Genomic DNA, 12,500 nt, shown 5'->3' with positions numbered 1-12,500 from the left:
TTTCTCCCTCTCTCATTCACTCCCTATCCCTTTTCCTGTCTCTTTCCCTCCTCCCCTTCCCCTTTCTCCCTGTCCCACCCCCTCTCCCTTCCCCTCCCTCTCTCTCTCTCTCTCTCTCTCTCTCTCTCTCTCTCTCTCTCTCTCTCTCTCTCTCTATCTATCTATCTATCTATCTATCTATCTATCTATCTATCTATCTCTCTCTCTCTCTCCCTCTCCCCTCTCCCTTTCCCTTTCTCCCTCTCCCTCTCCCTCTCCCCTCTCCCTTCCCCTTTCTCCCTCCCTCTCCCTCTCCCTCTCCCCTCTCCCTTCCCCTTTCTCCCCCTCTCCCTCTCTCTCTCTCTCCCTCTTCCTCTCCCCTTCCTCCCTCTCCCTCCCCCTCTCCCTCCCTCCCTCCCTCCCTCCCTCCCTCCCTTCCCCTTTCTCCCTCTCCCTCTTTCTCTCTCCCTCTCCCCTCTCCCTTCCCCTTTCTCCCCCTCTCCCTCTCTCTCTCTCCCTCTCCCTCTCCCTCTCCCTTCCCTTTTCTCCACCTCTCTCCCTCTCCCTCCCTCCCTCCCTCCCTCCCTTCCCCTTTCTCCCTCTCTCCCTCTCTCCCTCTCTCTCTCTCTCTCTCTCTCCCCTCTCCCTTCCCCTTTCTCCCTCTCCCTCTCTCTCTCTCTCCCTCTTTCACGTCTTCGTCACACTCGCGTCTCATCCATAAATCCGGGTGCCGTTCCGTTATTCCGTCCGGGTCGTGTTAAGGTAATTGCCTTCGGGACGTCAGGCGGAAGAAGAGGGAGGGGAGGGAAGGGGAGAATAAAAGGTAGAGAGGGAAGATGGGGAAGAGGAGGAAGAGGATGATGCTTGAGGGGAAGGGGAGAATAAAGGATAGAGAGGGAAGATGGGGAAGAGGATGATGATTGAGGGGAAGGGAGAATAAAGGATAGATAGGGAAGATGGGGAAGAGGAGGGAGAGGATGATGATTGAGGGAAGGGGAGAATAAAGGATAGATAGGGAAGATGGGGAAGAGGAGGAAGATGATGATGATTGGAAGAAGGAGGGAAAGGAAGAGGATGAAGATGATGATGATTTGAAGGAAGGTGAGGAAGAGGAGGAAGATGATGATGATAGGAAGAGGGAGGGTAAGGAAGATGAGAATTAAGAACGAAAAGGAATAAGGGAATAAGGGAAATGAGCAATAAAAAATAGGAAATGGAGATTATAGAATATATAAAAAGAGAAAAGCGAAGGCGTAAGATGTAAGGAAGAAGAAGGAAGAGTGAAGAGGAGGAAGAAGAAGAAGAAGAGAAAATAGAGCAAATTAAAAAGAAAGAATAATTCATCAGGAAAAGGAGAAGAGAAAGAAAAAGAAGGAGAAATAAGGAGAAAGGGGGAATACAGACCAAGAATGAAAAGCCAAAAAAAAAGCAACAAATGAATTAGAAAGAGAAGATAGAGAGAAAATAAAAAGAAAGATAAATAGATAACTAGATAGAATTAAAAACAGTGTGAACAGTAATTTTATTTTTCTCGGGGATTTTGAAGTTGGTGTTAATTGCGCTTGTTGTTTGTCATTTGTTTTAGGGTGTGCATTTTGCGGTATTTATTGCTATGTTGTTTTCTTTTTTATTGCTGTGTTTGTTTCGTATTGTATTTGCATTTCCGTGTTTGTGTTGTCTGTGTTTTGTTTTATTTATTTATTTTATTTTTATTCATTTATTTAATTTTTTATTATGTTTTTTGACGTCTATATTGTTCATATTCTGTATTTGTGTAGTTCACATTGTTGTTGTTTTTCATAATTTCTGAAATCTTTGTGTATCTGTTTATGTATTTCCTTATTTTTTTTTTTTTTACTTATTCACGTGTTTATGTAGTTTTTCGTTTGTTTGTTTGTACATCTGTTCATATATTGTCGTGTATGATTTTCTGTTTCTTTTTTTCATCAATTGACATTTATCTTTTAAAAAAGATTTAATTATAATTATATATATATCATCTTACTCAGCCAACTTATGTTACTCACTACCTTACTCATGTTACTCCTCCTCATTACTCATGTAACTCAACATCTTACTCAGGTTACACATTTTACTCATATTGCTCACATTACTCACTCACATTACTCACGTTACTCATCCACCTTACGTTACTCATCCATCGTACTCATCCATCTTACTCATCCACCTTACTCAGATTCCACATCTTATTCACATTACTCATCCACATACTCACGTTACTCATCCACCTTATGTTACTTACCATCTTATTCATCTTACTCATCCATCTTACTCATCCACATTACTCATGTTACCCATCTTACTCATCTTACTCACATTACTCACGTTACTCATCCACCTTACTCAGATTACCCATCTTACTCAGGTTACCCATCTTACTCATCTTACTCACATTACTCACGTTACTCATCCACCTTACTCAGATTACCCATCTTACTCAGGTTACCCATCTTACTCATCTTACTCACATTACTCATGTTACCCATCTTACTCATCTTACTCACATTACTCACGTTACTCATCCACCTTACTCAGATTACCCATCTTACTCAGGTTACCCATCTTACTCATCTTACTCACATTACTCATGTTACCCATCTTACTCATCTTACTCACATTACTCACGTTACTCATCCACCTTACTCAGATTACCCATCTTACTCAGGTTACCCATCTTACTCATCTTACTCACATTACTCATGTTACCCATCTTACTCATCTTACTCACATTACTCACGTTACTCATCCACCTTACTCATGTTACCCATCTTAATCATCTTACTCACATTACTCACGTTACTCATCCACCTTACTCATGTTACCCATCTTAATCATCTTACTCACATTACTCACGTTACTCATCCACCTTACTCAGATTACCCATCTTACTCAGGTTACCCATCTTACTCATCTTACTCACATTACTCATGTTACTCACCCATCTGACTCATCTTACTCACCTTACTTCCCCTCCCCCCACAGCGTACCCGGACCACCCCGAGCGCGACTCCCTGGACGGGCACCTCCCCGGCTCCTCCCACGGGACCGGCAACCCCCCGCCGCCCCCCGCCCCCCCGGCCGCCTCGGGGGTCAGCACCAAGCCCTCCGGTACGTTGGACTTGCTCTCGGTTGAGTTGGCTTGCTTTGGGCTTGCTTTGGCTTGCTTTGGGTTGAGTTGGGTTGGTTTTGGTTGAGTTGGCTTGCTCTTGGTAAGGTTTGGCTTGATCTGTGTTGAGTTGGCTTGCTTTGGGCTTGCATTGGCTTGCTTTCGGTTGAGTTGGGTTGGTTTTGGTAGGGTCGGTTTGCTTTTGGCTTGCATTGGCTTGCTTTCAGTTGAGTTAGGTTGCTTTTAGTTGAGTTGACTTGCTTTTGGTAAGGTTTGGCTTGATCTTTGTTGAGTTAACTTGCTTTTGCTTGAGCTGCCATGTTTTTGGTAGGGTTGGCTTGACCTTGGTTGAGTTGGCTTGCTTTTGGGTGAAGTTGCTTGCTTTTGGTTGGGTTGGCTTGCTTTTGGGTGAAGTGGCTTGCTTTTGGTTGGGTTGGCTTGCTTTTGGGTGAAGTGGCTTGCTTTTGGTTGGGTTGGGTTGCATTGACTTATTTTGGTTGAATTGACTTACTTTCGGTAGGGTTGGCTTGCCTTTGGCTTAAATTGGCTTGCTTCTAGTTGAGTTGGGTTGCTCTTGGCTTGCATTGGCTACCTTTCGGTTGAGTCGGGTTGTTTTTGGTTTGCTTTGGTTGCTTTTGATTGTTAAGTTGCTCTTGTTGGTTTGGTCCGATTTCGGCTTGCTTTTGCTTGCTTCTCGTTGAGTTGGGTTGATTTTAGTTGGCTTGGCTCGGTTTAACTTGCATTAGCTTGCTCTCGGTTGAATGGGTTTGCTCTCGTTTGGCTTGGCTCGATTTTGGCTTGCATTTGCTTGCTTCTGATTGAGTTGGCTTGCTTTGTCTTGCATTCGGCTGAGTTGGGTTGCTATTGGTTGGCTTGGCTTGATCTGGCTAGCTTTCACTTGATTTATTTTCGTTTTATTTGCATTAAACAGCTTTTGTAATACTATTGTTATCATTATTATCATCAGTATTATTACCGTTACTAGCAGTTGTATTTAATAATCATAGAATTAATGATAATGATAATAATCGTATTTGTTATGATATTATTAATGATAATAATCATGATATTGATGATAATAATGGTAATGATAATAGTGTTAATAGTGATGATGATAATTTTGAGAATAATGATTATTATTAAGGTTATTTCGTGATAATAATGATAATGATAATGATAGTGATAATAATTATGATAATAATGATAGTTGTTGGTATTTTTATTATTATCATTATAACAATAATGATAACATTGATAATGATGATAATCATTATTATCATCATTATTATCATTATTATACCAATGATAATAAGAACGACAGTAATGATAATAATGATGATAATAATAACGATAATGATAATAATGATAAGGATAATGATGATGATAGTAATGATAAGAATGGTAGTAACATTAATAAGGATAAATAATGATAATTAAAATCATAATAAAGATAATAATAATGATAATGATGACAATAGCAATCATGATATTAATAATAGCAATAATGATAGTAATAATGATAGATATTGTTATTATCGTTGTCATCATTATTAACATTTTGTTAATAAATTCTGCATCATTATTATATTATTACCATTATATCATCATTATCGTCATTATTACTATCACTATTATCAGTATGGTAGTACTAATAATAGTAACAACAATAATGGTATTTGTTCTCAGTGTTTTATATATATATATATATATATATATATATATATATATATATATGTGTGTGTGTGTGTGTGTGTGTGTGTGTGTGTGTGTGTGTGTGTGTGTGTGTGTGTGTGTGTGTGTGTGTGTGTGTATGTGTGTGTGTGTGTGTGTGTGTGTGTGTGTGTGTGTGATGTGTGTGTGTGTGTGTGTGTGTGTGTGTGTGTGTGTATATATATATATATATGTAAATATATATTATATATATATATATTAATATATATGATTATATATATGGTGTGTGTGTGTGTGTATACATACATATATGTGTGTGTGTGTGAATTCATTTCCGTGCGTGTGTGTACATGTATGTGTGTACGCCCCCCTCCATCCCCCTCTATGTCCTCCTCAAACCCCCCCCCCTCGCCTTCCCCTCCCTACCCGCCTCCCCTGACCGCCCTCTCTCTCCCCCCACAGGCAGCGGCTTCACCAAAGGCCCGAATGCCAAGAACAAGAAGCACAAGAAGCTAAAGAACGAGGCCGATGAGGGACCGCCCTCGGGGGCTGACGGCGCAGAGAAGGACAAGAAGAAGGATCATCACGAGAAGTCCGGCAAAGACAAGGACATGGAGACAGGCGGGGGATACCGGCCCAAAACCGAACCTTAGTGAGTGTTGTTATGTTTTGTTTACTTTTTTTTCGCTTTGTTATTTTTGTATTTATTGTTAGTGATATTTCTACTTTCTTTTTCTTAGTTTTTCATTTATTTCATTTTGTTTTAGTACTTTTGATAGGTTGTATATTTTTGGGGGATTTTGAAGTGTCATTTCTTTTTCTTACCATTTCGTTTCCATCAATTGGTAATTTTTTAGCTTACAAATAATAGATCTGTAGAGCCTTTTGATATCAATTTCGCGTTCCCTTGTTAATCATCCCAACTGACATGTTATTTTCCCTCAATCTCTATCTCTCTCATCTAGTTATTCTATTTTTCTACGTTTATTGTATCCCGCGCTATGGAAAATCAGCGATTTGTAAGAGTCTCCCCACGCAAGATCCGTTTTCTATGAATCGCTCTCGTGACCGTTTTCTTTCGATAAAAAAAATTTCGTTTTCTTTGCTCCAACAAAGAATTCTGAAGAAATAAAGTTTTTTTTAAGAGTCACGGGCTCAGCTGGGAGTCGGGTAAATGGGAGTCGGGTAAATGATAAGGAAACATAATGAAAGTGATAAAGGCGAGGTAAAGATTATTCTTTAAATCATCACTCTCATTAATAGTGATTTGACCGTATATTTTTAGATACACGCGCACACACACACACACACACACAAACACATCACATCACCCACACATACACAAAACGTACATACATAGATAAACAAGCATGGTTAGATGGATAATACAAATCGAGAATGAAAAGGACGAAAAAAGATGATTGAAAAAAAATGTAAATACAAAAAACGAATTAGCGTAATTAATATTGAGTTAAAAAGAAAATAGCTGTCAATAATATTAATAAACATAAATAATTAACAATAACAAAAATGTAGATAAAAGTAAAAAAAAAAAAATAAAAATAAAAAAAAAGACAGTAACAACAAAAAATAAGAAAAACGAAATTATTCTTACCCTCCCCCCTTCCCCACCCCACCCCCACCCCCCCCCCGCCTCCTTGCCGAGACCACTAATAGATTCTCTTCACGCAAAGCAAAGCAAAGACAGGTGAGTGTGTGGTTAATTAATGCGCCTTCACGTGTTATTGCTAACTGTGTGTGTGTTGAAGGTGACGCCCGCACCTGGGGCTCGGCCGGTCATTTTAATTACACACACGCACATGTATAGATAGATAGATAGATAAACATGCATTCATATATATATATATATATATATATATATATATATACAATTATCTATTTATATGTATATATTTATCTATTTATATATATATATACATATATATTTATATAAAGAGATAAATATATATATATATATATATATATATATATATATATATATATATATATATATATATATATATATATATATATATATATATATATATATATATATATATATATATATATATATATATATATATATATATAAATGTATGTATATATATGCATATATAAGTTTATATATATACATATACATGTACACACAAACACACGCTCGTATGTATATACATATATATATATATATATATATATATATATATATATATATATATAGATAGATAGATAGAGAGATAGAGAGATAGATAGATAGATAGATAGATAGATAGATAGATAGATAGATAGATGAATAGATAGATGAATAGATAGATAGATAGATGATAATTTGAGATGATAATTTTATTCATTGATTTCTCTCTCTCTCTCTCTCTCTCTCTCTCTCTCTCTCTCTATCTATATATATATATATATATATATATATATATATATATATATATATACATATATATACATATATATATATTTATATATATATATTTGTTTACTTATTTATTATTTCTAAATACTTTTTAATTTTCTTGAATGCCGAGAAATGGGCCTGAATTGTTTGTTATGTCTACGATTATCTTTATTCCTTCATACCCTTATCCGTATCTACTTTTAATCTCCTTTTTATCATTCATTAAAAGTTCTGTCTCTCTTGTGGGTTTCTTCTGTCTTTCTGGGAGATGAATCTGGAAAGTTTGTTCTTTTAAGGGTGGCTGCGTCTCTCTCTTTCTCTCTCTCTCTCTCTCTCTCTCTCTCTCTCTCTCTCTCTCTCTCTCTCTCTCTCTCTATCTATCTATCTATCTATCTAACTAACTATCTATCTCTATATCTCTATCTCTATCTCTGTCTGTCTCTCTCTCTCTCTCTGTCTGTCTCTCTCTCTCTCTCTATCTCTCTGTCCCTCTGTCTCTCTTTCTATCTATCTGTCTCTCTCTCTCTATCTATCTATCTATCTATCTCTATCTCTCCTCCATCTCTCTATCGATCTACCTCTCTATCTGTCTATCTATCTATCTATCATCTATCTCTCACTATCTCTATTCTATCTAGCTATTTCTCTCCATCTGTCTATACTATCTATCTGTCTATCTATTGCTCTGCTGTCTCTCTATCTATCTATTTCTCATCTATCTATCTATCTATCTATCTACTGTCTGTCTATCTATCTATTTCTCTCTCTCTCTCTCTCTCTCTCTCTGTGTCTCTCTCTCTCTCTCTCTCTCTCTCTCTCTCTCTCTCTCTCTCTCTCTCTCTCTCCATCTCTACTTCCCATTCATCTATCTATTTCTCCTCTACTTCTATCTATCTATCTATCTGTCTGTCTATCTATCTATTTCTCTATCTATCTGTCTATCTATCTGTCTCTTTCTGTGTGTGTGTATGTATGTGTGTGTGTGTTTGCGCGGGCGTATGTGTGGGTGTGGGTGTATTTTCCTCTATCTGTGCGTGTGTACCCCGTCCATATGTCAGTGCACACGTGTCATAGCAACAGTATATGGTTACATTTGGACCACGAACTCGCCAATTTTCAGCGAAAACCGAGCGAAACGGGAGTTCTGCGCGCCATCTTTTGGTCGGTAGGTCACTTAGCATTTAACGTAATGCGTCTGGCCCGGTTGTGAAGCTCCATCTGAGGCGATAAACAACGCATTTTATGTGATGCGACCCACACCTGGCAGGAAATGGACGACTTGGCAACTGTACGGTAACGGTAGTTGTCTTGCCGTCCGACAGATGGTGCGACGAAATTCTACTTGTGTCTTTGGTGTTATGTCTGTCTGTTCGTCTGTCTGTATGTATGTGTCTGCTTCCTCTCTCTCTCTCTCTCTCTCTCTCTCTCTCTCTCTCTCTCTCTCTCTCTCTCTCTCTCTCTCTCTCTCTCTCTCTCTCTCTCTCTCTCTCTCTCTCTCTCTTTACATACACACATACATACACACACGCATGAACGCACACACACACACACACACACACACACACACACACACACACACACACACACACACACACACACACACACACACACACACACACACACACACACACAAACACATAAACACACACACACACACACACACACACACACATATACACATATATATATGTATATATATACATATATTTATATTTATATATCCCTAGAAATAAATCACACACACACAAACTCACCTCCCTTACACACACACGTACACACATAGCCACTCACCTCCCCCCCCCTCCCCAACCACCCCCACACACATTACACACCGTTACTCCCTCTTAAACCTATAGCCAAAGACCGTATAAAAAGTGAAAAAAAAATGATATAACAGGTCCTCCATCAAAGTCTATAGGCCTATATAATCGTATGAGTCAATGGCAACACTTTGACGCGGCTGAGCGACGGTAGGCCTACATGCCCCTTGAGTAAGTCTGGAAATTCGAAGGCTGTATAATCGACAGTCTATAGGCCTATGTTGTGGAAAATTTAAAGGGGGGGGGTGAATATGTTAATTTGTGTGGGAAATCGAGTGAGGAGAGAGAGATCTCTGATGGGTAAATTATGAATATATATATATATATATATATATATATATATATATATATATATATGTGTGTGTGTGTGTGTGTGTGTGTATGTCAATGTGTGTGATGTGTAAATCGTGTGTGTGTGTGTGTGTATGTATGTATAATGTATGTTTGTATGTATGTATGTATATATGTGTATAGATATGAATATGGATATGGATATAGATATGGATATAGATATGGATATGGATATGTATATATATATACATATATATACATGCATACATACATACGTATATATATATATATATATATATATATATATATATATATATATATATATATATATATATTTATATATATATATAAACAAATCCATATGTATGTATGTATATATGTGTGCGAGTCTGTAAATATTTATATATATATTTATACATTTACATGTCTCTATATATATTTATTCACACACACGCACACACGAACAGATCCAGGAACTTGCAGATACACACACAAACACAACCCCCCCCCCCCCCCGAAATAGCAGAAACACCTGAACAGCGCAGTTAAAAGCTAAATGAGATTAGATTCAAACCGAAGTTGAATCCTCTTCGCGTTTCGTGAATTTGTGGAATTCCGTTGTTGTTTTCCTGTGTTTTTGTTGTTCTTTATTGCCCTAATTGATAATCAATTAATTAACTGATTATTCATTAATTGTTTTTGATTCGTTTATATATGGTTGATATCGGATTTTTTGTTAGAGGCGCAGTACGTGGGTGAGGTTGTAGACTAGTTGAATTTGCTTGTTTGTCTTTGTTGTTGTTGTTAGTGGTGTAGTTGTTGTCCTTGTTTGCTTGTTGTTATCATTTAGATGTTTTTGTTTTATTTCTGTTGTTGCTGGTATTCTTTTTTTAAATAATTATAATGATAACACAGTAATGATAACAATAATGATGACAATAATGATGATAATAATGATAATAATAATGATAATAATAATAATAATAATAATAATAAAATAATGATAAGAACACTAATTATGATAATAAAAACGATAGTGATTATGATGAATTTAGGAATTATAATAATAATGATAATAATAGTAATCATCATCAATTTGCTGATAATAATAACATTAATAACGATAATAATAATAATAGTAATAACAATAACGATAACGATAACGATAATGATAATGATAATGAGGAAAATAATAAAATAATAATAATTAAAGAAATTACTAGATAATGATGATGATGAAAATAGTAATAATGATAATAATAATGATAATGATGACAATAGTAGTAGTACTGTAGTGGCAGTAGTAGCAGCGGTGGTAATAGTAACTGTAGTAGCGGTAGTAGTAATAATAATAGAAGTAGTAGTATTAATAGCCATAGTATTAGCAGTAGTAATATTATTAGCAACAGCATCAACATTAGAAGTAGTAGTAGTAATGGCCATAGTATTAGCAGTAGTAATAATAGTAGCAACAGCATCAACATTAAAAGTAGTAGTAGTAATGGCCATAGTATTAGTAGTAATAATAATAGTAACAACAGCATCAACACCATTCATGTAGTAGTAGTAATGGCCATAGTATTAGCAGTAGTAATAATAGTAGCAACAGGAACATCATTCATAACACTACCTATGCACCTCATATTCCCGACAGCATCAACATCATTCATAACACTACCTATGCACATCACATTCCCTAGTAGTAGTATTAATGGCCATAGTATTAGGAGTAGTAATAATAGTAGCAACAGGATCAACATCATTCATGTAGTAGTAGTAATGGCCATAGTATTAGTAGTAATAATATTATTCCCAACAGCATCAATATCATTTATAACACTACCTATGCACATCACATTCCCTAGTAGTAGTAGCAATGGCCATAGTATTAGCAGCAATAATAATAGTAGCTACAGGAACATCATTCATAACACTACCTATGCACATCATCATACCGACAGCATCAACATCATTCATAACACTACCTATGCACATCACATTCCCTAGTAGTAGTAGCAATGGCCATAGTATTAGCAGCAATAATAATAGTAGCTACAGGAACATCATTCATAACACTACCTATGCACATCATCATACCGACAGCATCAACATCATTCATAACACTACCTATGCACATCACATTCCCGACAGCAGCGCTATCCAACGGCAATATCGAGCGAAATAACGCTACTTCTAAACCACGAATTCACCCCCCTAACCAGCCAGTGTCCAGGGGGGAGGGGGGGAGGGGAGCTATTAAGATTCCTTCGGTTCATCATTACGTCTGTTTGTCGCTGTTCAGGGGGGGGGGGGAGGGCGCCCTTGGGACCTCTTAACTGTGTTGGGGAGTTTGTGGGAAATCGAGGAGCGGGATGGCACACTTCACTTGCACGGGGGGAGGGAGAGGGGGAGGGAGGGGTGGAGGGTATGAGGAGGGGATGAGAGGAGGGTACGGGAGGGAGGCGGGTGGAGGAGATAGAGGAGGGATATGGGAGGGAGGAGTGGAGAGGTGGAGAGACAGGAGGGGGGTATGGGAGGGGAGGGTGGAGGATAGAGGGAGGGGGTATGGGAGGGGAGGGTGGAGGGATAGAGAGGAGTGAGGAAGGGTTAGGTGGAGGGAGGGAAGGAGAGGTAGGTGGTAAGGGGAGGGAAAGGATAGGGAGGGTGGAGGGAGTAAGGGAGGGGAGAGGATAGAGGGGAAGGGAAGGGGTAGAGAGGGAGGGAAGGAGGAGTAAGAAGGAAGGGAGGAAGGTTAGGGAGGCTGGGGGGAGTGCGGCAGAGGCAGGGGGAGGGGAGAAGGAAGGGACTGAAGGAGAAACGAGCAGTGAAGAATAGAAGGAGGGAAGAAGAAGGGAAGAGAGAGAGGGTGGGGTGGCGTGTTAAAAAGAAAAAAGACGACAAAGAAAGGTAAAAGAAATTGATAATAATAATAATAATAAATAAAAAATAGATAGAAAAGAGGGAAAAAAGAGAAAATAAAGAAAGGAATGAGAGTGCAAAGGAAGGGTGAAGAAGAACGAAATAGGAGGAAAAGAAATAAAGGAAGAGAAAAGAAAGAAAAGAAATGTAAAACAGAAAATGGAAAGAAAGACCGAGAAGAAGAAAGGAAGGATGAAAAACGATCAAGAAAAAAAGATAAAAGAGACAGAAAAGAAGACGAGAAAAAAGAAAACGAAAGAAAGAAAGACCAACAAACAAAAAACACAAAAAA

The 12,500-nt window shown here is 37.7% G+C and overlaps 1 protein-coding gene across 1 annotated transcript in view; it reads left to right on the top strand.

Moving 5' to 3' along the window:
- The window catches only part of LOC113809840 (proton channel OtopLc), a 40,275-nt gene that overhangs the window by 12,135 nt on the left and 15,640 nt on the right, over positions 1-12,500 (top strand). Inside the window, exons 2-3 of the mRNA XM_070114795.1 lie at positions 2,983-3,108; positions 5,240-5,429. Of these exons, the coding sequence (XP_069970896.1) occupies positions 2,983-3,108; positions 5,240-5,429 (316 nt within the window). The remainder of the gene's footprint in view (positions 1-2,982; positions 3,109-5,239; positions 5,430-12,500) is intronic.

Source organism: Penaeus vannamei, chromosome 36 (assembly GCF_042767895.1).
Source record: "Penaeus vannamei isolate JL-2024 chromosome 36, ASM4276789v1, whole genome shotgun sequence".
NCBI lineage: Eukaryota > Metazoa > Arthropoda > Malacostraca > Decapoda > Penaeidae > Penaeus > Penaeus vannamei.
The sequence above is the reverse complement of the archived record's forward strand: the minus strand, read 5'-3'. Positions and strand labels throughout refer to the sequence as shown.